This window comes from Panthera uncia, chromosome B1, assembly GCF_023721935.1.
Source record: "Panthera uncia isolate 11264 chromosome B1, Puncia_PCG_1.0, whole genome shotgun sequence".
Taxonomy (NCBI): Eukaryota; Metazoa; Chordata; class Mammalia; order Carnivora; family Felidae; genus Panthera; species Panthera uncia.
In genome coordinates, this window is record NC_064811.1 from 53,818,074 (window position 1) to 53,845,351 (window position 27,278).

General features: G+C 35.6%; 1 protein-coding gene across 4 annotated transcripts in view; it reads right to left on the minus strand.

Moving 5' to 3' along the window:
• Positions 1-27,278, minus strand: part of CENPC (centromere protein C) — an 81,435-nt gene that overhangs the window by 22,202 nt on the left and 31,955 nt on the right. For 3 of the 4 annotated variants that reach the window (XM_049630551.1, XM_049630549.1, XM_049630552.1), the window contains exons 10-13: positions 22,162-22,453; positions 10,972-11,115; positions 8,478-8,560; positions 3,209-3,268 (exon numbers count right to left, since the gene is read on the minus strand). In XM_049630551.1, coding sequence (XP_049486508.1) covers positions 3,209-3,268; positions 8,478-8,560; positions 10,972-11,115; positions 22,162-22,453 — 579 coding nt within the window. The remainder of the gene's footprint in view (positions 1-3,208; positions 3,269-8,477; positions 8,561-10,971; positions 11,116-22,161; positions 22,454-27,278) is intronic. The other variant, XM_049630550.1, reaches the window with a different exon arrangement.

Sequence of the window (27,278 nt, forward strand, 5' to 3'; positions counted from 1 at the left end):
ATTACTTTTTTTTTTTTTTAATGGGCAAAGCTATATAGTCAAGAATGTTCATGGTAGTACTATTCATAGTTAGAAAACAAAAACCAGTTTGAACACCATCTAAATGCTCCACAGTAGGAAATTTGTAAATCGAGGTAGTTATGTGTGCATGTTTGTATACATAAATCCACTCATTTTATCTGAACAATGCAAAGTTCTATATACTAAACTCACTTTATTGGCTATATAATTAAATTCCTATGCTCTTACTTACTGTTTGTTAGAAATTTCCAATTCTGAAAGTAGTTTATTAAAATTTCCCAGTCTAACTGTACTGTTATACATTTTAGTTGATAGGTTGTTTGGTACATAAGAGTTTGTGATTTTTCTTTCTATTTCATTAATTCTTTATTTTATCACTAATGCCCTTCTTTATTCTGTTCAGCACTTGTATTTTAACCTTAAATTCCACTTTGCCTAATACTAAAATTACACTATTTTCTTTATATTTACACTAGCCCACTTAATTTTTTGACAATCTTTTATTTTAAAACCTGTTTTAAGTGTTTCTTATAAACACATAAGTCAATTTGTACTATTCAACCAAATCTGAGAGTCCCTACATGAGAGGAATTCAATCCATTTACACTTATTTAGTATAACAACTAACATGTTTCCTTTTATTCCTTCCATCTTACTTTATACTTACTAGTTATATCAGTGCTTCTTCTTTCTCATTTTTATTGGTTCCAACAAATGCCCATTTCTTTTTCCTCTCTTCCCTTGGTCATTTCAAAGTTCTACTGTGATTTTTCGTTCTAATATTGGTCACCTTCCCATTCCTGACACTCAAAAGTCAAACTCTTGTTTCTCCGTGATTATACTTAAAACATTATATAACCCTTACCAAGATACACTCTCCTCTCCTTTTTCTCATTCAGTAAAATAAAACTTTTAGACTACTTTTATTTTTTTTTAATTTTTTTTTATGTTTATTTATTTTTGAGACAGACAGAGCGTGAGTGGGGGAGGGCCAGAGAGATGGAGACACAGAATCCGAAGCAGGCTCCAAGCTATCAGCACAGAGCCCGATGCGGGGCTCAAACTCACAAACCACGAGATCATGATCTGAGCCGAAGCCGGACGCTCAACTGACTGAGCCACCCAGGCGCCCCTAGACTACTTTTAATACCACTCTTCTGCCACTACTCTCTTCCCTACCATACTAAGTTTTATTAATATAGTCTGGATTTCAAGGTACTGTTACAAAAATCATTATTTAGCACTTATAAATCCCCATTCACATTAGCATTAGTTACTAGTCACACCCCAAGGTAATCAGCAATGATTCACATCCTTGTATAATAATCCTCTCCCCTAAGATGTATGTGTGAACTGTGACTTTCTTTTCATTTGGAGAGTATGGTGATAGTAATAGTAACAATATATAATCCTGTGATTAAATCATGATTTTATACATATATGTATGTATACACACACACACACATATATATATGACAATATATAGGATATTATACATTTAAGACACCATCTAGCAGAAGCAGAGAGAAATTCTTCCTTGCTGGCTCTGAAGAACCAAGGTGCCACACTGTGAAGGGGCCTCTGGAAAGGGTCATGTGGCAAGGAACTGCAAGTACCCTTTGGAAGCTGAAAGTAATGGCCCATGGCTGACAGCTAGCAAGAAAACAGGTACCTCCATCCCACAATTTCAGGGAACTGAATTCTAACAACCACATTAGCTTTGAAGAGGACCTCAGATGACACCACAGCCCAGGATGATACTTCGGATTGCAGCCTGTGAGGCTCTTGAACAGAGGACCCAGCTAATCTGTGCCTGGGCTTCTGACCCACAGAAAATATGGATAATAAATAAATGTGTGTTGTCTAAGCCACTAAATTTATGGTAATTTAGTACATACCAACAGAAAACGAATACACATTATTTAAATTTAACCACATATATTACAAGAACTATTCCTCATCACTGTTTCCTCTCTTTGGACTCTATTCTGATTTATCTACTTGTTTAGAATACCTCACATGAGTATTCTGCCTGGAGGATTTAGAGTAAACTCAATCTTCGCATTATCTGCAAAGTAAATTCACTTATCAGTAAGAAAAATATGTTAGCCAGATATAAGATTATTGGATTATAATACATCTCTAGGCTACAGATGTTATTTTATTCTTCCAATGTTACACAGATTTCCATCTTTCTATATTTCGTCTCTGAGGAATTTCTTCCATGTCAACACCAGCTACTAATTCAGCTCTCAGTAACAGTGACCATCTTTATTTTCACTTCATCTACCAACTTTTTAAATTGAAAAAATAGGGTTTTTCCATACCAGAAAGTTTTCTATGCTGTAAATGAATCTTTCTTTTATTGTTAAAATTGTTATCTATCTACTGCAAAAATTCTACCTCACCAGTAGCTGACTACTGTTTTTAGGCATAATGCTTGATTTTCCTCTCTTTGGTTGATAAAGCCCCTGCTGAGGAACATTTTTATTTCTCTTTGCCTACTCTTGACTAGTTAGCAATCCACTTCAAGACAAGCATTAAGCACTAAGAGTCTCTCTTCATTGGGCCCAAAATACTGACAAGATGTGAGTTTGTCGTTGAAGCAATCCAAGGAAGTTTCTCTTCCAGTGAGTGGTTCTCTTCAGGTACAAGTGCAGGGGCACTCCCAACCTCAAGCACAGAGAGAAACATACAAGGGCACTCCAATCCTACAAAGGTGAGAGGTCCCATGAATCTTGACTGGCAAATATCTCTTTGGGAAGCACAGAGTTTTAATCCTCCATGGCCTCTCCATGGGTTCCTCAGCTCCCATCTTTGCCTACTTATTTATTCCAGTTACTGCTTTGTTTACAAGTCAACTGGATAAAAACGGGAGTTGTCACGGATGTCATCTACCTAGCAGTTCTATTTTACAGATTCTCTGCCCTAGCTTTTAGCCTAGGTGAAATCATGCTTCCTACTATTACTATGTGAAAAAGAGTGAGAGGGATAAAGGATTTATTAAGTGAACAATAAAGAAAATCATTGGCCGGAGATGAGTTATTGTAAAATTCATGAAAACTAAACACTTGGTTTTAATTTATCTGTCAATTAATCCAAATACTTCCCCCTGCTTCAGAAAAATTAAGTCCTACTTAGTAACAGAGATTTTATAATATGAAGATATTAAAAGAAATAATCTTACCTAACTTGTGATGTATTTTATTCACTGATAGTACTCTAGGTATTTTTACTCCTGAGTCACCTACAAAATGCAAATGATAATATCATGAATAAGACTATTAATTCCATGTTGAATTAAAGTGTATTAGTTGGTCAATTTCAATATTAAATATTAATTAAATCAATCGATTAAATCAATATTAAAGAAATTTTAACCTGACAATACATTTTATTACTTCTTTTACTTTCTACTGCCAAGGAATAAAGACTAATGAAACATTTCTCTAGATTTTGCTATAATGTATATGTCTAAGGAGCCTAATAGTTAAAAATAACAGAAAAGCAGGCTTTCTATGGCTTCTGGACTTCAGGTGAAATAAGCTACTTGATAGATAAAAATGCAGGGTGTAATAATGAACAATTAATATGCTAATAATGTAACGCATGATCTCCGAATTTCTAAAATAGTGCAAGTATACTAAATTATCAGTGCTCCAATTAGGTCAGAGTTTTCAACTTTAGTGTTATAAATAGCATCCAAATATAGTTGCCATCAATTCTTTGTCTTCCTACACATAAATGCTGTTCTTTATCAAGAGGCAGAGTCCAATGCCCTTTTCTTTGAATCTCTGCTAACCTGTGACTTGCTTGACTAACAGAACACGTAAGAATGACATTCTGGGACTTCAAAGGCTAAGTCCTAAGAAGATAGCAGGTTTCACCTGGGTCTCTTGGAACTTCATTATGGAAAAAGGCAGACACCATATATGACATCTGACCACTCCAAGACTGCCATGCTGTGAGGAAACCCAAGCTAACCACATGGAAAGGCCATGTGGAGGAAAAAAGATATACTTGGTCAGCCCCCACCCACCCTGTTCCAGCCACCCCAGCTAAGTGCTATATATAGAAGTGAAAAACTCACCCTGGACTTCCAACTCAGTTTAGCTTTCAAATGAATGACTCCAGCCACAGCAGTTTGCATTTAACTATGAATGCATGACATGGCCCAAGAGAGAACTGCCTAACTAAGCCAAATAAACCCACAGAACCATGAGAGATAAATCAATTACTATTTTAAGCCACTAAGTTTTAGGCGTTTATTATGCAGCAACATGTAACTAGAACACTTAATGTCCATTAATGATCTAAAATTTTTGATACAATTTTACATGTCATATATATTTCCTGAAAAGTAAGCCTAAGCTTTCATTATATTTTCAAATAAGTCCATGATAGCAAAAGATGGTTAAAAATGACTGAATTAGATACTTCATAAAATTGCTGGCTTAGAAGAAACTTTAGTGAGCATAAAATCTAATTTCCCTGTCCAGAACAGGCATATCTATAGAGAGCTATGGAAATCAAAGTAGCAGTGCCTGAAAAGACATGAATAGACACTTCTCCAAGGAACACATCCAGATGGCCAACTGACACACGAAAAAACGCTCAATATCACTCATCGTCAGGGAAATACAAATCAAAACCACAATGAGATACCACCTCACACCAGTCAGAATGGCTAACATTAACAACTCAGGCAACAACAGATGTTGGCGAGGATGCGGAGAAAGAGGATCTCTTTTGCATTGTTGGTGGCAATGCAAGCTGGTGCAGCCACTCTGGAAAACAGTATGGAGGTTCCTCAAAAAACTAAAAATAGAACTACCCTACGACTCAGCAATTGCACTACTAGGTATTTATCCATGGGATACAGGTGTGCTGTTTCGAAGGGACACATGCACCCCCATGTTTATAGCGGCACTATCAACAATACCCAAAGTATGGAAAGAGCCCAAATGTCCATTGACAGATGGCTGGATAAAGAAGAGGTGGTATATATATCAATGGAGTATTACTCAGCAATCAAAAAGAATGAAATCTTGCCATTTGCAACTATGTGGATGGAACTGGATGGTATTACTGTAAGCGAAATTAGTCAGAGAAAGACAAATATCATATGACTTCACTCATATGAGGACTTTACGATACAAAACAGATGAACATAAGGAAAGGGAAGCAAAAATAATATAAAAACAGGGAGGGCTACAAAACATAAGAGATTCTTAAATATGGAGAACAAACAGGGTTACTGGAGGCATTGTGGGAAGGGGGATGGGCTATATGGGTAAGGGGCATTAAGGGCATCTACTCCTGAAATCATTGTTGCAGTATATGCTAACTTGGAGGTAAATTTTAAAAATTAATTAATTAATTAATTAAAAATACAAAAAAGTAAAAGTTTAAAAAAAGAAAGAAACCTAATAAGCATGGAGTTTGAGGAAAACAAGGTTTCCTACAAAGAAAACAAGAAATGTCTGCCTTTAAATTTCTACTCACACATTAGCTATCGTGAAGACAAAGACCAATAGCCAGCTAGTTTAAAGGAAAACAGATTATGATTCAAGGTTATTTTTACTCTTCAACTGGTTGTAAAAAAAATAAATTCCTGAGTTCTTCTTAGCATATATGAGCATGCCTACCAACTTTATAAAGAAGAAGTCTATCTGTTCTCACAGCAGGTACAAATGTGTTAAGCATTTATTAAAAGAAAAAATACTGACAGAGAAAGTTAAAAATTCAATCATGTACTGTTTCTAAACCACTTTATTTTAGTTCTGTAGTAAAGGTTAAGTAAAAGTATGAACAAAAATGTAAGAACAAACCAAAAGAAAGCAAGGGTCACAATATTAATATTAGACAAAACAGACTACAAGGTAAAAGCATTGTAACAGGATCAAGATGATAAATCTGACCAAAGCAGGTACATTCCATATAAAGGCTTATATGCTCAGCAACAGCAGTGAAATGTATAGAGCAAACACTGCAGGAAACAGATGGAGGAAAAAAAGCATACAACTACAGTGGAAATACTTTACTTCAACTCTAGCAGCCCTCAGCAGATTTCAGAAATCACAAGAAAGTCTATAAAGGATCAAAATAACATCTAACGTAACATGTTCAATTCTAAGATCCTGTTCTTTTCCCCCAAATCTGCTCCTTCCCTAGTAGTCTCCAAATCAAGTAGTGACACCACCATTCTTTCAGGTGCTCAGGCCAAAAGCCTTAAAGATGTCCCTGACATCTCTCTCTTCCCATAGCCCCATCCATCAGGAAATCCTGTTGATTCTATCTACAAAAATATTCAAAATCCTACTACTGCTCTCCACCTTTCACTGCCATCACCCTAGTCTAAGCAACCTATCATTGAGATTATGAATGTCTCACCAACCAGTCTCCCTGCTTCCAACCTTACATGAGCCCCTCAAACTCACGAGTCCCTTCCTAACACAGCAGACAGTAATTCTGTTTATAGGTCCGTCATGTCTCTCCTCTGCTCAAAACCTCCCAATGCCTCCATCTCTCTTAGGAGTAGCCAAAAATCCTTAAAATAGCCTTTAACATCCTATGTGATCTTTCATTCTCGTTGTCTCTGTGACATCATCTCCTACTACTCTCCCTCTCTTACTCTGATTTACCCAATCTCCTTGGTATTCACCACCAGACTCATTACCGCATCAGAACATCTTCCCTCTACCTGGGGCATTATTTCCTCATACAGCTGCATTCTCTGCTTTCTCATCTTTTTCATATTTTGCTCAAATGATCATTTCCTCAGTGAGGCCTTTTCTGCTCATCTACCTAAAAATGTAACCACCATATCCCACCCAAAAATCTGTTTTATTTTTCTACTCTCAACATCCAACAAATCATTAAGTTTTGCTTTTTATTGCTTCTTTCCTGGTACCCCAGAAAGTAAGCTCCAGGTGGATAGTAGTTTTTGTCAGTTTGGTTCTCTACCACATCCCTAGCCCCTAAAAGAATACATAGTAAGTGTCCCATAATATTCTGTAAATATTTAAGATTTCTGTAGTCAAAATATATTCAAAAATTTACACATACTTACATTAACAAAATAAAAAGATATATATTTGTAAATCCATACATGTATACACAAAAAAGTAATATTCTCTTCTTTCTCAAGTACCCATGAGAGAACTATAAAATTCTTTTATGAATTTTATGTGTTCTAAGCATACTATACAGAATGCAAAGAAAACCTTAATAAATTCAAAGAATAAATAATAAAAGCCAAAGTTCCCTAGAACAATGAAATGAAACTAGAAATTATTAACAAAGAACAAAACATTTTAGAATAACAGCCAACATTATGTATTTAATATAGACCAGATATTAAACTAAACAAGAAAGCTATGGGATTGGAAATGATATCACCATTTTACAGATAAGAAGGCTGAGTTATTAACACTGAAATTTTTTTACTCAAGATAGCATAGTAAGTAATATAAAATTCAGCTCAACCTGAGCTGAATTCAACTGTAGGCTCCTGGCTCTTAAGACCAACCTCTTGACTAATATATTCTTAAAAAAAAAACTCCTGGGTCAAAGAAAAATCACTGCAATTTGGGGTGTACTACAATAAGAACATGACATTTAAAATTAAGCCAAAACTAAACTTAGGAAAATTCACTGTTTTTTATTTTTTATAAAATAAAAAGTAGAAAAATAAATACAGAAAGCATTCAACTTAGAGGAGAAAAATAATAAAATAAATCTAAACACAGGGAGAAAAAAAACTATTTAAAAGGAAAAAGAAAGAGGGTGCCTGGCTGTCTCAGGTGGCAGAGCATCTCTTGAACTAGAGGTTGTAGGTTTAAGTCCCACATTGGGTATAGAGATTACTTAAAAATACAATCTTTTAAAAAAAATTCCACCTTTCTAGCATTTGAAAAGGAAATTAAAAAGAAAAAGAATTAAGTGAATTAGGAAAGAAAAAACAGTATAACAGATTATATTTCAAGCATACATTCTTTAGAAGCATAAAAAATTACAAAATTATTAACAGGCATTTTAAAAACTTTACTATGGAAAGTTTCAAACACATTCAAAAAAAGAAAAAATGGTATAATGAAACTGATACACCCACTATACAGCTTCAGTAATCAATACATGGCTAATCTTGCTTCATTTATACCCTTATCAGCTTAACATTTTTAAATATTAGAACAGATATTTTAAGTATCAATTATTTCATTATGTTCTACCTCAAAGAAAGGACTGTCATTGTGTCATTCTTTCTCTTTCTCTCCCTCCCTTTATCACCTAGGTGTAAGGTCTTACAAATCTCTAAACATATAGTAAGGCTCTTAAAAAGTAAGTACTCAATACACATTTGCCATTGGTGGTAATTTAAATAAAATATAGCACACCGTACTCTGTATGCATAAAGCCATAAATATCAAGAGAGTAGACAATAAATAATAACTTACCTGAACTTTCCTGAACTTCCTTATCATCCACATCAGAATTACTCTTTTCAGATGATAAATAATTCTTGAGCCTGAAAGGTCCACTTTAACATAAAAAAGTAAACCGTAAAATTTGTGCCTTTATAATACATATATCTAGTTATCTGCCTTAATGGACATTTTGTCCTAAAACTGCCAAACGTTCCTTTCTTATAAAACCAACAGTGATTTATAGGTCGCCAAGAATATACTTACATGCTGCATAAAACAAAGAATCTATAATTTAATCCTGTAACTGTCAGGATAAATACTGAATTTTATAACCTTTTAAACTAACTCATGTAATAGTTACAAACAGAGAGGAAGGGAGATAAACCATAAGAGACTCTTAAATACAGAGAACAAACTGAGGGTTGATGGGGGGGACCCAAGGGAGAGGGGAAAATGGGTGATAGGCATTGAGGAGGGCACTGGTTGGGATGAGAACTGGATGTGGTATGTAAGCGATGGAATCATGGGAATCTACCCCCAAAACCACGAGCACACTGTATACACTGTATGTTAGCCAATTTGATAATAAATTATATTAAATAAATAAATAAAATTTTCTAGCAGCCACATTAAAATAAATAAATAAATAAATAAAAATAAACTCATGGATCAGTTAATAAATTTTTAGTCAACTCAACACCTCTTGATAAAAATCAAATTTTAAAAAGTAAAATTAGAAATCAATCAGCTTATGGAATGCAAGCTGGTGCAGCCACTCTGGAAAACAGTATGGAGGTTCCTCAAAAAACTAAAAATAGAACTACCCTGCGACCCAACAACTGAACTACTAGGCATTTACCCACGGGATACAGGTGTGCTGTTTCGAAGGGACACATGCACCCCCATGTTTATAGCAGCACTATCAACAATAGCCAAAGTATCGAAAGAGCCCAAATGTCCATTGATGGATGAATGGATAAAGAAGATGTGGTATATATATATACAACGGAGTATTACTCGGCAATCAAAAAGAATGAAATCTTGCCATTTGCAACTATGTGGATGGAACTGGAGGGTATCATGCTAAGAGAAATTAGTCAGAGAAAGACAAATATATGACTTCACTCATATGAGGACTTTAAGAGACAAAACAGATGAACATAAGGAAAGGGAAACAAAAATAATATAAAAACAGGGAGGGGGACAAAACAGAAGAGACTCATAAATATGGAGAACAAAATGAGGGTTACAGGAGGGGTTGTGGAAGGGGGGGATGGGCTAAACAGGTAAGGGGCACTAAAAAATCTACTCCTGGAATCATTGCTGCACTATATGCTAACTAATTTGGATGTAAATTTAAAAAATAAAAAACAAGTTAATAAAAAAAAGACAAAAAAATTTAAAAAATAAATAAAATAAAATAAAATAAAATAAAATAAAATAAAATAAAAAAATGAAAATCACATATACTTTTGGAGTATATATTTAGTGACTAGGAGAATGGAATTGTTTAGGGGGAAATTTTTTTTCTTCATTAGGTTCAAAGACAGTGTTCATTAACAAAATCAATGCAGAACTTCCTCTGTTAATACTGATCTGATTAAATTTTATGTCATTTTCAAATATGTCTTTTCTCGTAAATAAATACTGCTAAATTCTGTTAAAAAAAAATCAAACAGCTTATTTTCATTTAAAAAAAAAAAGCCAAAAACAAGTGGAATTTAAAATATTTAAATTTAAAAACTGCTCAGAAATGATTCAGCTTATCCCTGTCTGAGATTCCTTGCCTCTATTATGAACACAGGATAGGCATAGTAGTCATAACCCATCAAAAAGTAAAGAAATCTCAGCCATCCCTGAAAAGTCTTGAGAATCTGTTATAATTTACCATTCCTTCATTTTAAAAAAGGGTATATGATTTCAGATATTATAAGAGTAGGTTTATTTGGTTTGTTCATGGAGTGTGCTTGTTTTAAACACATACCCACAAATTCTTAAATACTTGTTTTTAAGAGAGAGAGTTTTCCTGTTTTCCTTGAATGTGGTCTGAATTTAATGACTTGTTTCTAACAAACAGAATAAAGTGGAAGTGAAAGTGTGCAACTCCAGAGACTAGGTCATTAAAAGGCACTATGACCTTCATCATGGTCACACTTTCTCTTGGATCACTTGCTTGATTGGAAGCCAGCTGCCATATTGAACAGCCCCATGGAGAGGGCCACATGACAAGGAAGGCCTATAGTTAACAACCATGGGAGCAAAGTACCTTGTAAGAAGATCTTTCATTTACAATCAAGCCTTCAAAGGACTGCAAACCTGACAGATATTTTGAATGCTACATCTCATAAGAATCCCTAAGAGAGAACTAGTCAGCTAAGGCTCTTCTCCCAGACTTCTGGGCCACAGGAACTAGGAAACAATAAATGTTTTGCAAACCACTAATAAAAGTTGGGGTAATCTGTTACACAGCAAAGAGTAACCAATATACTAAGTAAATCCAATTATCCTTAGAAAACATGCATACCTTCTTTCCAAAACTGAAGTCTTAGGCTCTCCAGAATCCACGTTAGACTCTGCTAGTGTCTTGCATGTAAATCCCTTGACCTGAGACTTTGGATGAACATTTTGTGCAGTTATACTATCTTGATCCTTTGGGCTTCTTGTACCTCTGTGAATATGTAAAGTGAAAAATTGTTTACATTTCTCCATAAAACATTCCTTCCAGAAACATACCATCAGTAGATAATATAATATTGGTTGTAACAAATATCAGATAAACCTATTCAGGTCCTAGGACTTGTAAGTAGCCTAGGAAGAAAATTTGTTTCTAGGACCTGCAAAGAAAAATTCTGATAAAGGAAATGGTACAGACCAGGCCTAAGATGGAAGTGATGACAGGAGGACACCCAGAGACATTACCTACGGGCAGCATATGATATATATTACACATTTAATCTACCATGGTTTTTTTGAAAATCCACAAACAACTTAAATTGTTTTCTTTGACAGCCCTAGTCAGCCTACTGAGGAACAGTAGTGTGTTCGGAGGGATTCTTTAACAGCTACTAGCTAATTATATGTAAAGAAGATATACTATTCCCAGACTGCATAATTTCTCTTCTCTCACATTTCTCTTGTAAGTCCTATGTTTTGTTTCTCACTCAGTCTACCAGCCTATTCTTACCATATGTGAGAAAATAATTTGCATAAACATAACTAAAGAGCATGCAAACTTTTGAGATTTGATGGTTTACTTCTGAAGATTCTACTCTCTCTACAAGTCCTATCATAGAGTTAGAAAAAATATTAAGAGAATACTATGAACAATTATATGTCAATAAATTAGATAACCAAGATAGAATAAATTCCTAAAGACATACGATTACCAAAACTAAGTCAAGAAGAAATAATCTGAAAAGACCTATAACAAGAAAATGAATCAGTAATCAAAAACTACCCAGAAATAAAGGCCCAAATGGTTTTACTGCTGAATTCTACCAGTCATTCAAAGAATATGAATTCTTCACAAACTCTTTCAAAAAACAGAAGAGAACTTCTTAAATCACTTTATGAAGTCAGTATTATCTTGATACCAAAACTAGATAGACATCACAAGAAAAGTGCAGACCAAACAACTCAACAACATACTGGCAGAGCAAATCTAGAGACGTATAAATGTAATTATACATACATCATGACCAAATGGGATTTACACCACAGATGCAGTTTGGTCTAACATCTGAAAACCAATTAACGAAAAACATCATATCAATAATAATAAAAATTACAGCATCATCTCAATAGATGCAAAAAAAAAAAGCGCATTTAACAAAATCCAACACGTTTTAACAAAGTAGGACTAGAAGGAACTGCCTCAACTTGATAAAGGGTAGCTGAAAAACTTACAGCTAGCAACATAAAGACTGGATGTTTGCCCCCTAAGATTTAGGAACCAGACAAGGAAATCTGCTATTGCCACCTGTATTAGCCAGAGCAATTAGGCAGTATAAAATAAATAAAATACAGGAAAGGAACAGGTCAAACTATTAACAAATGACATGATTTCTGTATTCACAATATCTCACAAAATCCACTAAAAAGCTATCAAAACTAATAAATGACTTCATAAAGGTTGCAGAATACAAGTCAAATACAAAAACCAATTGTAGGGGCACCTGGGTAGTTCAGTAGGTTGTACTCCTGACTCTTGGTTTTGGCTCAGGTCACAATCTCACAGTTCGAGAGATCAAGCCCCATGCTCTATGCTCTAGCTCAGAGCGCAGGGCCTACTTGGGATTCTTTCTTTCTCTGCCCCTCCCCTGCTGGTGCACACTCTCTCACTCTCTCAAAATAAATAAATAAAATTTAAAAAAAAACAAAAAACAAAGGTATCTCTATACACTTGCAATGAACATCCAAAAATAAAATTTAAAAAGCAATTCCATTCAGAATAATGAAGCAGAAAAAAGGAGGGGGATTAAGGCAAAAGTCTACGATTAAGAATCAGAGAATTCAGGGGCGCCTGGGTGGCGCAGTCGGTTAAGCGTCCGACTTCAGCCAGGTCACGATCTCGCGGTCCGTGAGTTCGAGCCCCGCGTCAGGCTCTGGGCTGATGGCTCGGAGCCTGGAGCCTGTTTCCGATTCTGTGTCTCCCTCTCTCTCTGCCCCTTCCCCGTTCATGCTCTGTCTCTCTCTGTCCCAAAAATAAATAAAAAATGTTGAAAAAAAAATTAAAAAAAAAAAAAAAAGAATCAGAGAATTCAGTGCCTCATTAAAAAGGAACAACATCAGAATCATAGGGGTCCTAGAAGAGGAAGAGAGAGAAATAGAGGTAGAAGGGTTATATGAGCAAATCATAGCGCAAAACTTTCCTAACCTGGGGAAAGACACAGACGTCAAAATCCAGGAAGCACAGAGGACTCCCATTAGATTCAACAAAAACTGACCATCAACAAGGCATATCATAGTCAAATTCACAAAACGCTCAGGCAAGGAGAGAATCATGAAAGCACCAAGGGAAAAAAAGTCCCTAACTTTGCAGCAGACCTATCCATAGAAACTTGGCAGGCCACAAAGGAGTGGCAGGATATATTCAACGTGCTGAATCAGAAAAATATGCAGCCAAGAATTCTTTATCCAGCAAGGCTGTCATTCAAAACACAAAGAGAGATAAAAAGTTTCCCAGACAACAAAAATTAAAGGAGTTTGTGACCACTAAACCAGCCCTGCAAGAAATTTTAAGGGGGACTCTCTGAGGGGACAAAGCAACAAAGATTAGAAAGGACCAGATAACACCACCAGAAACTCCAACTCTACAAGCATCATAATGGCAATAAATTCATATCTTTCAGTACTCACTCTAAAGGTCAATGGACTCAATGCTCCAATCCAAAGACACAGGGTAACAGAATAGATAAGAAAACAAGATCCATCTATATGCTGTTTATAAGAGACTCACTTTAGACCTAAAGACACTTTCAGATTGAAAGTAAAGATGGAGAACCATCATGCTAATGGTCAACAAAAGAAAGCCGGAGTAGCCATACTTATATCAGACAATCTAGACTTTAAAATAAAGACTGTATCAAGAGGTACAGAAGGGCATTCTATCATAATTAAGGGGTCCATCCACAAAGAAGACCTAATAATCATAAAAATTTATGTGCCAAATGTAGAGGCATCCAAATATACAAACCAATTAATCACAAAGAAACTCAATGATAGTAATACCATAATAGTAGGAGACTTCAACACCCCACTCAGAGCAATGGACAGATCATCCAATCAAAAAATCAACAAGGAAACAATGGCTTTGAATGACACACTGGACCAGATGGACTTAACAGATATATTCAGAACATTTCATCCTAAAGCAGCAGAATATACATTCTTTTCCAGTGCACATGGAATGTTCTCCAGAATAGACCACATACTGGGACACAAATCAGCCCTCAGCAAGTACAAAAAGATCGAGATCATACTGTGCATATTTTCAGACCACAACGCTATGAAACTCAAAATCAACCACAAGAAAAAATTTGGAAAGGTAACAAATACTTGGAGACTAAAGAACATCCTACTAAAGAATGAATGGACCAACCAAGAAGTTAAAGAGGAAATTAAAAAGTATATGGAAGCCAATGAAAACGATAACACCACACCCCAAAACCTCTGGGACGCAGCACAGGCGGTCATAAGAGGGAAGTATATAGCAATCCAGGCCTTCCTACAGAAGAGAGAAAGATCTTAGATACACAACCTAACCTTACACCTTAAAGAGCTGGAAAAAGAACAGCAAATAAAACCCAAAACCAGCAGAAGGCAGGAAATAATAAAGATTAGAGCAGAAATTAATGCTATCGAAACCAAAAAAACAGAATAGATCAATGAAACCAGAAGCTGGTTCTTTGAAAGAATTAACAAAATTGATAAACCACTAGCCAGTTTGATCAAAAAGAAAAAGGAAAGGACCCAAATAAATAAAATCAAGAATGAAAGAGGAGAGTTCACAACTAATACAGCAGAAATAAAAACAATAGTAAGAGTATATTATGAGCAATTATATGCCAATAAAATGGGCAATCTGGAAGAAATGGACAAATTCCTAGAAACATATACACTACCAAAACTGAAACAAGAAGTAACAGAAAATTTGAACAGACCTATAACCAGTAAAGAAATCGAATTAGTAATCAAAACCTTCCCAAAAACAAGAGTCCAGGGACAGATGGCTTTCCAGGGGAATTCTACCAAACATTTAAGGAAGAGTTAATACCTATTCTCTTGAAGCCGACCTAAAACACAGAAACGGAAGGAAAACTTCCAAACTCTTTCTATGAAGCCAGCATTACCTTGAGTCCAAAACCAGACAGAGACGCCACTAAAAAGGAAAACTATAGACCAATTTCCCTGATGTACATGGATGCAAAAATTCTCAACAAGATATTAGCCAACAGGATCCAGAAATACATTAAAAAGGTTATTCACCACGACCAAGTGGGATTTATACCTGGGATGCAGGGCTTGTTCCATATCCCCAAAACAACGTGATTCATCACATCAATAAAAGAAAGGACAACACATGATCCTCTCAATAGATGCAGATAAGGCATTTGACAAAATACAGCATTCTTTCTTGATAAAAACCCTCAAGAAACTAGGGATAGAAGGATCATACCTCGAGATCATAAAAGCCATATATGAACAACCCAACACTAATATCATCCTCAATGGGGAAAAGCTGAGAGCTTTCTCTCTAAGGTCAGGAACAAGACAGGGATGTCCACTCTCACCACTGTTATTCAACATAGTATTGGAAGTCTTAGCCTCTGCAATCAGACAACACAAAGAAATAAAAGGCATCCAAATTGGCCAGGAGGTCACACTTTCACTCTTCGCAGAAGACATGATACTCTATATGGAAAACCCTAAAGATGCCACCAAAAACGTGCTAGAACTGATCTATGAATTCAGCAAAGTGCAGTATATAAAACCAATGCACAGAGCTTGGTTGCATTCCTACACACCAACAATGAAGCAACAGAAAGAGAAATTGAGGAATCAATCCCTTTTAGAATTGCACCAAAAACCATAAAATACCTAGGACTAAATCTAACCAAAGAGGTGAAAAATCTATACACTGAAAACTATAGAAAGCTGATGAAAGAAACTGAAGAAGACACAAAGAAATGGAAAAAGATTCCATGCTCCTGGATAGGAAGAACAAATATTGTTAAAATGTCGATACTACCCAAAGCAATCTACACATTCAATGCAATCCCTGTCAAAATGACACCAGCATTCTTCACAGAGCTAGAATAAACAATCCTAAAATGTGTATGGAACCAGAGAAGACCCTGAATAGCCAAAGCAATCTTGAAAAAGAAAACCAAAGCAGGAGGCATCACAATCCCAGACTTCAAGCTATACTACAAAGCTGTAATCATCAAGACAGTATGGTACTGGCACAAGAACAGACACTCAGATCAATGGAACAGAATACAGAACCCAGAAATGGACCCACAAACCTTTGGCCAATTAATCTTTGACAAAGCAGGAAAGAATATCCAATGGAATAAAGACAGTCTCTTCAGCAAGTGGTGCTGAGAAAACTGGACAGCGACATGCAGAAGGATGAACCTGGACCACTTTCTTACACCATACACAAAAATAAACTCAAAGTAGATGAAAGACCTCAATGTAAGACAAGAATCCATCAAAATCCTTGAGGAGAAAGCAGGCAAAAACCTCTTTGATCTTGGCTGCAGCAACTTCTTACTCAACATGTCTCCAGAGGCAAGGGAAACAAAAGCAAAAATGAACTACTGGGACCTCATCAAGATAAAAAGCTTCTGCATAGCGAAGGAAACAATCAGCAAAACTAAAAGGCAACCGACAGAATGGGAGAAGATATTTGCCAATGACATATCAGATAAAGGGTTAGTATCCAAAATCTACAAAGAACTTCTCAAACTCAATACCCAAAAAAACAAAGAATCCAGTGAAGAAATGGGCAAAAGGCATGAATAGACACTTCTCCAAAGAAGACATCCAGATGGCCAACCGACACATGAAAAAACGCTCAACATCACTCATCGTCAGGGAAATACAAATCAAAACCACAATGCAATACCACCCCTCACCTGTCAGAGTGGCTAACATTAACAACTCAGGCAACAACAGATGTTGGCGAGGATGCGGAGAAAGAGGATCTCTTTTGCATTGTTGGTGGCAATGCAAGCTGGTGCAGCCACTCTGGAAAACAGTGTGGAGGCTCCTCAAAAAATTAAAAATAGATCTACCCTACGACCCAGCAATTGCACTATTAGGTATTTATCCAAGGGATACAGGTATCCCTTGTTTTGAAGGGACACATGCACCCCCATGTTTATAGCAGCATTATCAACAATAGTCAAAGTATGAAAAGAGCCTAAATGTCCATCGATGGGTGACTGGATAAAAAAGATGTGGTATATATATACAATAGAGTATTACTTGGCAATAAAAAGAATGAAATCTTGCCATTTGCAACTACGTGGATGGAACTAGAGGGTATCATGCTAAGCGAAATTAGAGAAAGACTTCATATGACTTCACTCATATGAGGGCTTTAAGAGACAAAACAGATGAACATAAGGGAAGGGAAACAAAAATAATATAAAAACAGGGAAGGGGATAAAACATAAGAGAGTCTTAAATATGAAGAACAAACAGAGGATTAGTGGAGGGGTTGTGGGGAGGGGGATGGGCTAAATGGGTAAGGGGCATTAAGGAATCTACTCCTGAAATCATTGTTGCACTATATGCTAATTTGGATGTAAACTAAAAAAATTAAAAAAAAAATTAAATTAAAAAAAAAAAGGAGAGAGAAGGAAAAAAAATAATGTTGCCCAAAGAAATATAGTAATTTGTATTGTTGGTGCTATTATTGCAAAGTCTTGGGGAAGTTTGTTTTGTGTCATTTTCCCATTTATGATAAATTATATTCTTAATTATTTTGAAGGAAACGAGTATAGAGAATTTGAATAATGTCTGTAGTTAAATAAAAGTTGATTTATCTATCAAAAAAAAAAGCAATTCCATTCACAATAGCATTAAAATAATAAAATGCTTAGAAATGAATTTAACAAAAGTGTAAAACTTATGCTCTGAAAACACTGTTGAAATAAGTTAAAGACCTCAATGAATGGAAAAGCATCCCATGTTCATGGATCAATAGATTTGGTGTTAAAATGGCAATATCTCCCAAACGGATATACAGATTCAATGCATTCTCTATCAGATTCTCAAGTGGTATCTTTGTAGAAATTGACATGCTGATTCTAAAATTTATATGGAATTGCAAGGAACCCAGAATAGCCAAAACAATCTGAAAAGAAGAATAATGAGGACTTATACCTCTTGATCTCAAATCTTTTCATAGCAATGGTAACAATCAAGACAGTGTAGTACTGGATCAAGAATTAATATATAGATTAAGAGAAAAAAACTGAGAATTAAGAAAGAAACTCATATATTTATGGTCAACTGATTTTCAAAAATGATGCCAAGACCATTCAATGGGGGAATAAGTAGTCGTTTTGACAAACAATTATGGAAAACTGGATAGTCACATGCAAAAGAATAAAGTTGAATCCTTCACAGAATACACAAAAGTTAACTCAAAATGGATCAAAAACCTAAATGTAAGAAAAACTCTTAGAAGAAAAGATAATGACAAATCTTCATGAACTTGGATTCTTAGATATGATACCAAGTATAAGCAACAAAAGGATAAAACAGACAGATTGGACTTTATGAAATTTAAAAACTTTAGTGCTTCAAAGGACACCATTAAGAAGCAAGAAGAAAACCCACAGAATGGAGAAAATATCTGCAAACCACGTATCTGACAAGGGACTTGTATCCAAAATATAAAGACCTCTTACAACACAATAAAAAAACCCAAAAAATTAGGCTGAATAGATTTTTCTCTAAAGATATGCAAATGGCCAATAAACAAAAGAAGAGATGCTCAACATCATTAGTCATCTGGGAAGTGCAAATGAAAATCACAAAGAGATACCACTTTCATACCAACTTGGATGGCTAGCATCAAAGTCAGATAATAACAAATGTTGACAAGGATGCAGAGAGACTGGAACCCTCATACACTGCTGGCAGGAATGTAAAATGGTACAGATGCTTTGGAAAACAATCTTACAGTTCCTCAAACAATTTTAATATAGTTACCATATGTCAGAGCAACTCCACTCCTGGGTATATATCCAAGAGAAATGAAAACACATGTTCACATAGAAACCTGTACACAAACGTTTATACTGGCATTATTCATAAGAGCCAAAAGGTGGAAACAACCCAAATGTCCATCAGTGAATGAAAAGATAAACAAAACATGGTATAACCATAAAACAAAACATTTTTTGGTCATAAAAAGTAAGGAAGTACTGATATACACTACAACATGAATGAAACTTGAAAATTTCCAAAAGAAGCCAGTACAAAAAACTCACACTATATGATTTCATTCAGATGAAAATCCAAACTGTAGAGAAATCTATACAGATAAAAAGTAGATTAGTGTTTTCTTAGGGTAGTGGCAGAGGGGACTAGGGAAATGATAACTAATGAGTACTGGCTTTGTGAAGTGCTGAAAATACTCTAAAATTGACTGTGTTGATGGTTTGCACCTATACTAAAAAAACATTGAATTGTACACATTTCATGAGTGAACTGTATGGTGTGGGGAGTACCATACATTCTCATTGTACATAAAAGATAAGGTTTGTTATAAGAATACTAGCTGAAATTTAAAAACTCAATGTAAACAAATTTTTTATCTTAACCTATTTCTCTCAACCTATAGGTAAGGCTCAACTGCTTTGTTTAGTAAAACTTTGATTTATTTTTATTATTAATACATTCAAGTAAAAACAATTGGACTACTAGTCAGAAGACCTAGTTCTCTAATGACACGCTATTTAATCTATGTAGACCTTCCTCATATGTAAAAATGGAGCTAACGAGTGTCCTACCCACCTCTCAGGAATCTTATGCAAATAAATGATACAAGAAACAAGATGATATAAATATGCAAATCTGATAAAAGAGAGGCCATTACAAATCAGTGGGGGAAATGTACCATTCAACACCTACACAGAGAAAAAAAGAATTTAAATTTCCTATTCCACATCAAACACAAAAATAAATTACAGATGGGTTAAAGAAGTAAATATAAAAAAACAAGTTAGTTTTTAGGAAAAAAATATAGAAAAACAGATCCTTATAACCTTGGAGTCTACAAAAAAAGCAAATGTTCACAACACTGAAAGGCTAATAAATTCTACTACAGCTGACCCCTTGAATAACACAGGTTTAAAGTGCACAAGTCCACATATAAGCAATTTTTTTTCAATAAATACAATCCTGTAAATGTTTTTTCTCTTTCTTAATAACAATTTCTTTTCTCTAATTTATTCTATTGTTAAGAATATAGCATGCAATATATGTAAAAAACAAAATATGTGTTAATCAACTGTTTATGCTACTAGTAACGTTTCCAGTCAACAATAAGTTATTAGTAGTTAAGCTTTGGAGAAGTCAAAAGTTACAAGCAAATTTCTGGCTGTGCAGGGGTCAGTGCCCCTAACTCCCATGATGCTCTAGGGTTAATCATACATTAAAATTATGTCTTCTGTATGAAAGACACGAATACATGTGACCCATTAAGGATTAAAAGCCAAAATAGATAAAGAGTTCCTAAAAATCAATTCTAAAAAAATATAAAATTGGCCAATCAATTTACAAAGAGACAATCTATTTAAACATGAGCAAGGGGGGGCCTGGGTGGCTCAGATGGTTAAGCATCCAACTCTTGGTTTCGGCTCAGGTCACGATCTCACAGTTTCGTGAGTTCAAGCTCCATGCAGGGCTCTGCGTCAGCAGCCATGAAGCCTGCTTGGGATTCTCTCTCTTTCTCTCTCTCACTGCCCCTCACCCCTCACTTGTACTATCTCTCTCAAAATAGATAAATTAAATTTTTTTTCTAAGAAAAAATAAAAATGAGCATGAAACAAATGAAAAGACATTTAACTATTTAATTTCACTAATAATTAGGAAAATGCAACGAAATCCAGAGATATACCCCATTATGAACAGCTTCAAGAGAATAGGTGTTAACTCTTCCTTAAATGTATGGTAGAATTCCCCTGTACAGTCATCCGGCCCTGGACTCTTGTTTTTTGGGAGATTTTTGATTACTAATTTGATTTCCTTACTGGTTACATACACTGCTATTTTTAAGGCACTCTAATGATTTATTTCTGTACACCCCTAGCACCCTGCAGTTTCTCACATGTAATATGCATTATTTGTTGAGTAAATGAAAGAATAAATGCTATGTTAAGAAGTAAAAATATGCAAGAACAATACCTAACTCACTAGGTTGTCAGGGACTGATGAAAATTCATTGAAAAGCTCCTAGCAAATAGTTGACACATAATAAGCACTCAAAAGTACCTTAACTATTATCACCTTAGGGGGAGAAGTATTAAGATATATTCCTAATTATTGAAATCACATTAACTTCACTCAGAAGGAAGCAAATCAAACTATACGTTAATAATAAGATTAAAAGATAAAAATTAAAAGATAAAAAAATTTTAAAAAATGACCAAAATGGTAAAATTTATGTTTTTACCACTGTATTTTTTTTAAAAAGGAATCAACTTTTTTAATTAAAAAAATTTTTTTTTTTATTTACGAGAGTTTATGGAGGAGGAGCTGACGGAGAAAAAAAGAATCTTAAGCAGGTTCCACACCCAGTGCTGAGCCTGGTTCGGAGCTCCATCCCACAACCCTGGGATCATGACCCAAGCCGAACTGAAGAGTCAGTCGCTCAACCGACTGAGCCACCCGGGTGCTCCAAAAAAGAAGCAACTCTTCAATGACAATAATACTTACTCTTATTATATATATTAGTCACATCCTATGTACTATATATATTATTCCCCATTTTAAAATGAGGAAAAAAATTCAAGAGTACTATGTTGCCCTAGGGCATCACCAGCTAATGGCTGAGCATGAATTTACAACCATGTCTGTCAGACTGCAGAGCCCTTTACGCTAATACTGTTTCTCCACAAATGATTAAATGACACAAACTATTAAATGCTAAACAGCAAAAATAACTATATTGTATACATAATAGACATACCCAGAATGATCATGATTTTTCTTCTTAACCAGGTCTTCCTCATCACTTTTCAATGACTCATTCTGGGAAGAACCAGAAATTTTATCAGGGTCAATAATTCTTCTAGAATCTTTAGCAGTTAAAAACTCCTGTGTTCTTGAGCTGCCTGAAGTAGTTCTCTTCTGCCCTTTAAATGGAATAGTTTTGTCCCCAATATTCTTAGATGACTGGTTTGGTTTTTCAACAGGTGTTTGTCTACTGTTGTGACACACTGACAATTCATTTCTTCTTGAAGAATTGCTATAAACAAGACCTGAAGGATTCAATGATAACCTAAAGTTAGCATAATGTTTATCCAAATTATCTGGTTCACTGAAATACCAACATTATATATATTTTCATGTAAACACATACACACATACACCAATCTCGTAGGCTATATTTATTTTCAAATTAAATTCATAAACTATGCAGCTTTTCAATTTTTAGACATAGGTACCAAATTTATCACAAGCTTCCAAAACCACCCTGTCTCTGCCCACTACTCTTGTGGCCATCCTTAAGATCCTGGTATTTCCCACGGTTCCAGCTTCAGCTTCTCACTCTTATGTACCTACTTTGAGGGGCCCTTGTACTCTTAACTGTAATTACTACGTAGATGCTGGTATCATAATATTCACCTATCACTCTCCTTTAAATCTGCCCCTCTGGTTTTAGTTCCTTTCTTAACAAAAAGCACAACTATTTGCTCAAATACCTACATCAGAAATCTCAGTCAGCCAAGACTCCTGTCTCTATCTGCAATCAGTCCCCTTATCCTGTCATTTCTACACTCTTAATACCACTCAAATCCACTTCTCTCAAGCTCTCCTGCCTGTCATTAGCAGGGACTGGCATCTTATCTGGATTATCAAAGGAGCCTCTTAATTAGTTTCCCTTTCTCTAGCCTTGCCGTTCTTCAATCCATTCTTCACACCGTTTCAAGAATCATCTTAGGAAAACACAAGCTGGGTCATTACAACCTTGCTAAAGTCTTTTAGTGATAATCTGTAACTTAAGGATTACGTCCAAATATTTTCAATAATTTATTTCTACATGTAGAGTACTTATTTCATTAATCAAAATTCTATCCTCCAAATAAACAAACTGACAAAAAAAAAAAAAAAAAAAAAAAAAAAAGCAGCCAGCAATACTGAACTATTTGCATTTCTCCAAAGCACTGGTTCTTAAAGGGTTGGTCCCAGACCAGCAGGATCAGCATCACTTAAGAGTCTGTTTGAAATGCAAATTCTCAGGCCTCACTTCAGACCCACTAAATCAGAAACTCAGAGTAGGGCCCAATACTCTGTATTTTAACAAGCCTTCCATATAACTCTGCTAAAATAATCTTTAAAAGGTCACACTTTCAGCTCCAGATCTCTGCACATGCTACTCTGCTTGAAACATTCCATCCATCCTCCTCACCCCACCCAGTTACTTAACTAATTCCTAATTCATTCTTCAGGAAGCTGTCCCAAATTCCCATGCTTAAATTAGGTAGCTCTCTCTCTCAACCCTCTGATAACATTTATCATCCATCTATTTATTTACTTATCTTTCTCTTCCAGCAGACTGGCAATTCCTTGAGACCAAGTTTGCTCTTTTACCTATCTCTACATTTCCAATGCCTAACATCAGGGTCAGGACAGTGGTGAAGCAATTTTTTCCCCAGTCCTACTGAGATATAATTGACATTAACATTGTATAAGTTCAGGGTGCGCAATGTGATAGTTTTATATATGTATACACTGCAAAATAAATACCAACAAGTAGATCTTAAAAGTTATCATAAAGTTTTTTTTTCTCATCATAAAATTAAAAAATTGAAGAAGGTTCTCACTCTCAGAGTCATGCAAGTACTGAATGTGAACACACACAATCTAGAGACCAAACGCCTCCTCGAATTTCTCATTGTATATTACTCACTTGACTCACTCTAGTACTGGTTCTACCTTACACCATTCCTGCCTCACAGTGGGCACTCAATAAATTTGTCTCAACATACACGAAAAAGCAGTACGGCCACACATCCACTATCGGCAGCTTGGTTGCTTGATAGGGAAATAAGCAATGGATCAAGAGTCAGGAAACCTGGGTTCTATTTTTTTCCAGTTCTAGCACACAGGTCTATGACCTTAGGTGCAAGTCATATTGCTTTATTGAGCTTCAGACTTTCTTTTCCTACCAGATGAAGGACTGTTTGAACTATGAGATCTACAAGTATTCCTCTTTTTTTTTTTTTAATTTTTTTTTAATGTTTATTTATTTTTGAGACAGAGAGAAACAGAGCATGAATGAGGGAGGGTCAGAGAGAGAGGGAGGCACAGAATTTGAAGCAGGCTCCAGTCTCCGAGCTGTCAGCACAGAGCCCGACGCGGGGCTCGAACCCACGGACTGTGAGATCATGACCTGAGCCGAAGTCGGCGGCTTAACTGACTGAGCCACTCAGACGCCCCTAAGTATTCCTCTTTTTTGTGGCTCCCTACTCAATCAGAAATTCAACACCTTTTCAAAGCTGCTACACAAGTCTTTTTTGATAAGTTTCAGAGTTCTAAAACACTTATACAAGCTTTGTAAGATTTTCATTTTCTCATGTATTTACACACTCATCTGCCATAGTACAGTTTCAGGCACTTGGGGCAGAAAGGTGAGTTCCTCAAAGTAGTATCAGGAGGAGATAACATTTTATATACTAACTACATGTCACTAAATCCTTATAATGAGGTAGATGTGTTTGTAATCATGTTACAGAGTAAGAAACTGAACAAAATAACTTAGCCAAAGTAGAGAAATAATCATTTAAACTGAGATCTAAATCCAAAATCCAAGGAAGGCTGCAACAGAATATTTTTCTGCTATAATCAAGGATCCCAATGACTCAAAAATTCATAGCAACAAGGCCCCAGATGGAGTGCCACATTTGTCTAGTCTCTCACTTGTTGATCTCAATACCAGAGTCAACAGTATCCATTAAATGTTACCTTATCATCTACCATCTTTTCATGATCACCTCCCTTACAAAAAATCAAAAATGTTTCCAAAACAATAAATGTTTCACCCTGTACAGAAAAGAGATAGCACTGCAGACCTAAGAATGTTATCCTTAGAAAGACCTGCTTGCAAAGTTAGCTCTTGCCTAGCCTAGCATGTGGGAACTTCAATTTTGGGAGGGTTCCCATCATTTCTTAACTGACAAATGTAGTTTAGTGTGCCTAAACTGCTTGTGCAAAAAATACAGTTTATGTCAAATACTTGCTTTCCTTCAGGGAGTCGAATTTTAGTACTTGCTAGGCAGAGTGCCTAGGTGACTACCTCCAGTAAAGATCTTGAGCATTAATCCCTAATGAGCTTCCCTAGTAGACAACATTTTATACATCTGTCGCAAATATTCATTGCTGGAGGAACTATGTGCCTCTGGTAAGAATCCATTGGGAGAGGGCTGCTTCAGACTTTGCCCATGTACTTTTTTTCTGATTTTCCTTTGTATCCTTCTGATGTTAAGGAAACTTCAAACGTCTACTATCACTTCTCTCACTTCACTTTCACCTGATGTTCTTGCTTACTATTTTCATGGAGGAAAAACAATAGAAAAGTAGATCTTTATCTTTCCACCCTCAATTCTACCAAACTACTTCCATCTGTATACTAGATCACAGTCCTGTCCTTGCCTACTCAAGGACTGTGATCTAGATTTATTCTCTACCTTTCTATGAGGTCATTTTATTTTTTTTAATTTTTTTATTTTTTGTATTCAGGAGTCATTTTAAAGTTTTATTTATATTCCAGTTAGTTAACATTTCAGGTATACAACACTTCCATACTGTTCATCAGGACAGGTGCACTCCTTAATTCCCATCATCTATTTCACCCATCCCCCCACTCACCTCCCTTCTGGTAACCATCAGTTTGTTTTCTATAATTAAGAGTCTGTTTCTTGGTTTGCACCCCCCTCTTCCCCTTTGTTCATTTGTTTTGTTTCTTAAATTTCACATATAAGTGAAATCATACGGTATTTATCTTTCTCTGACTGACTTATTTTGCTTAGCGTAATACTCTCTAGCTCCATCCATGTCGTTGCAAATGGCAGGATTTCATTTTTTTATGGCTCTGTAATATTGCTTGTGTGTGTGTGTGTGTGTGTGTGTGTGTGTGTGTGAATCTTCTTTAACCATTCATCAGTTGATGGACACTTGGGCCGTTTCCATAATTTGGCTATTGTAGATAATGTTGCTATAAACACTGGGGTGCATGTACCCTTTGAGTTAGTATTTCTATATTTTTTGGGTGAATACCTAGTAGTGCAATTGCTATATTATATCTATTTTTAACTTTTTGAGAAACCTCCATGCTATTTTCCACAGTGGCCGCACTGGTTTGCATTCCCATCAACAGTGAAGAGGGTTCTCCTTTTCTACATTCTATGGGGTTATTTTAAATAAGCAGATAAACATGTGTAATATCTTATAATTAAAAAAACAAAAAAACAAAAAACCTTCTCTTAACCCCATATCTGCTATGCTCCTTTATCTTACTGTCTCTCCTTCTTCCCTTCCAACTCTCTCTTGAAACCACTCCAATCAGGCTTTTGATCCAATCATTCCACAGAAACCATTTTTATCAAAGTGACCAACAGCCTCCATGTGGCCCAAAATTATACTGTCAATTCTTAAACCTCAACTACTTCAGACCATTAGCAGTATTTTAGAAAGTTCATCACTCAATCCTTAATTAAAATGCTTTCATCACTTTGCTTCCATAACCCTAAGTTCTCTTCATTTTCCTTTAATCTTACTAACTGCACATGTTTAGTTTCTTTTGATGGATCTTCCCATTCCTTCCCAACTCCTAACACTGGTGTCTCCCAACTTAATCCTTGGCTTATTTTTCTTTGCCAGGTTCAGTCTATCAGTAGGAGATTTCAAGCAGTCCTAAAGTTTTAAATTCACCTATATATTGATAAGTCCCCAATTATTTATGTCCTCCCAGATCCTTCCCCCTAACTTTAAACTCATTAACCAGGCTATCTCTACGATGTATCTATCACAACCTCAAATCTTGATATCCTTCGCAAATCTGCTTCTCTCATACTTTTCCTCATC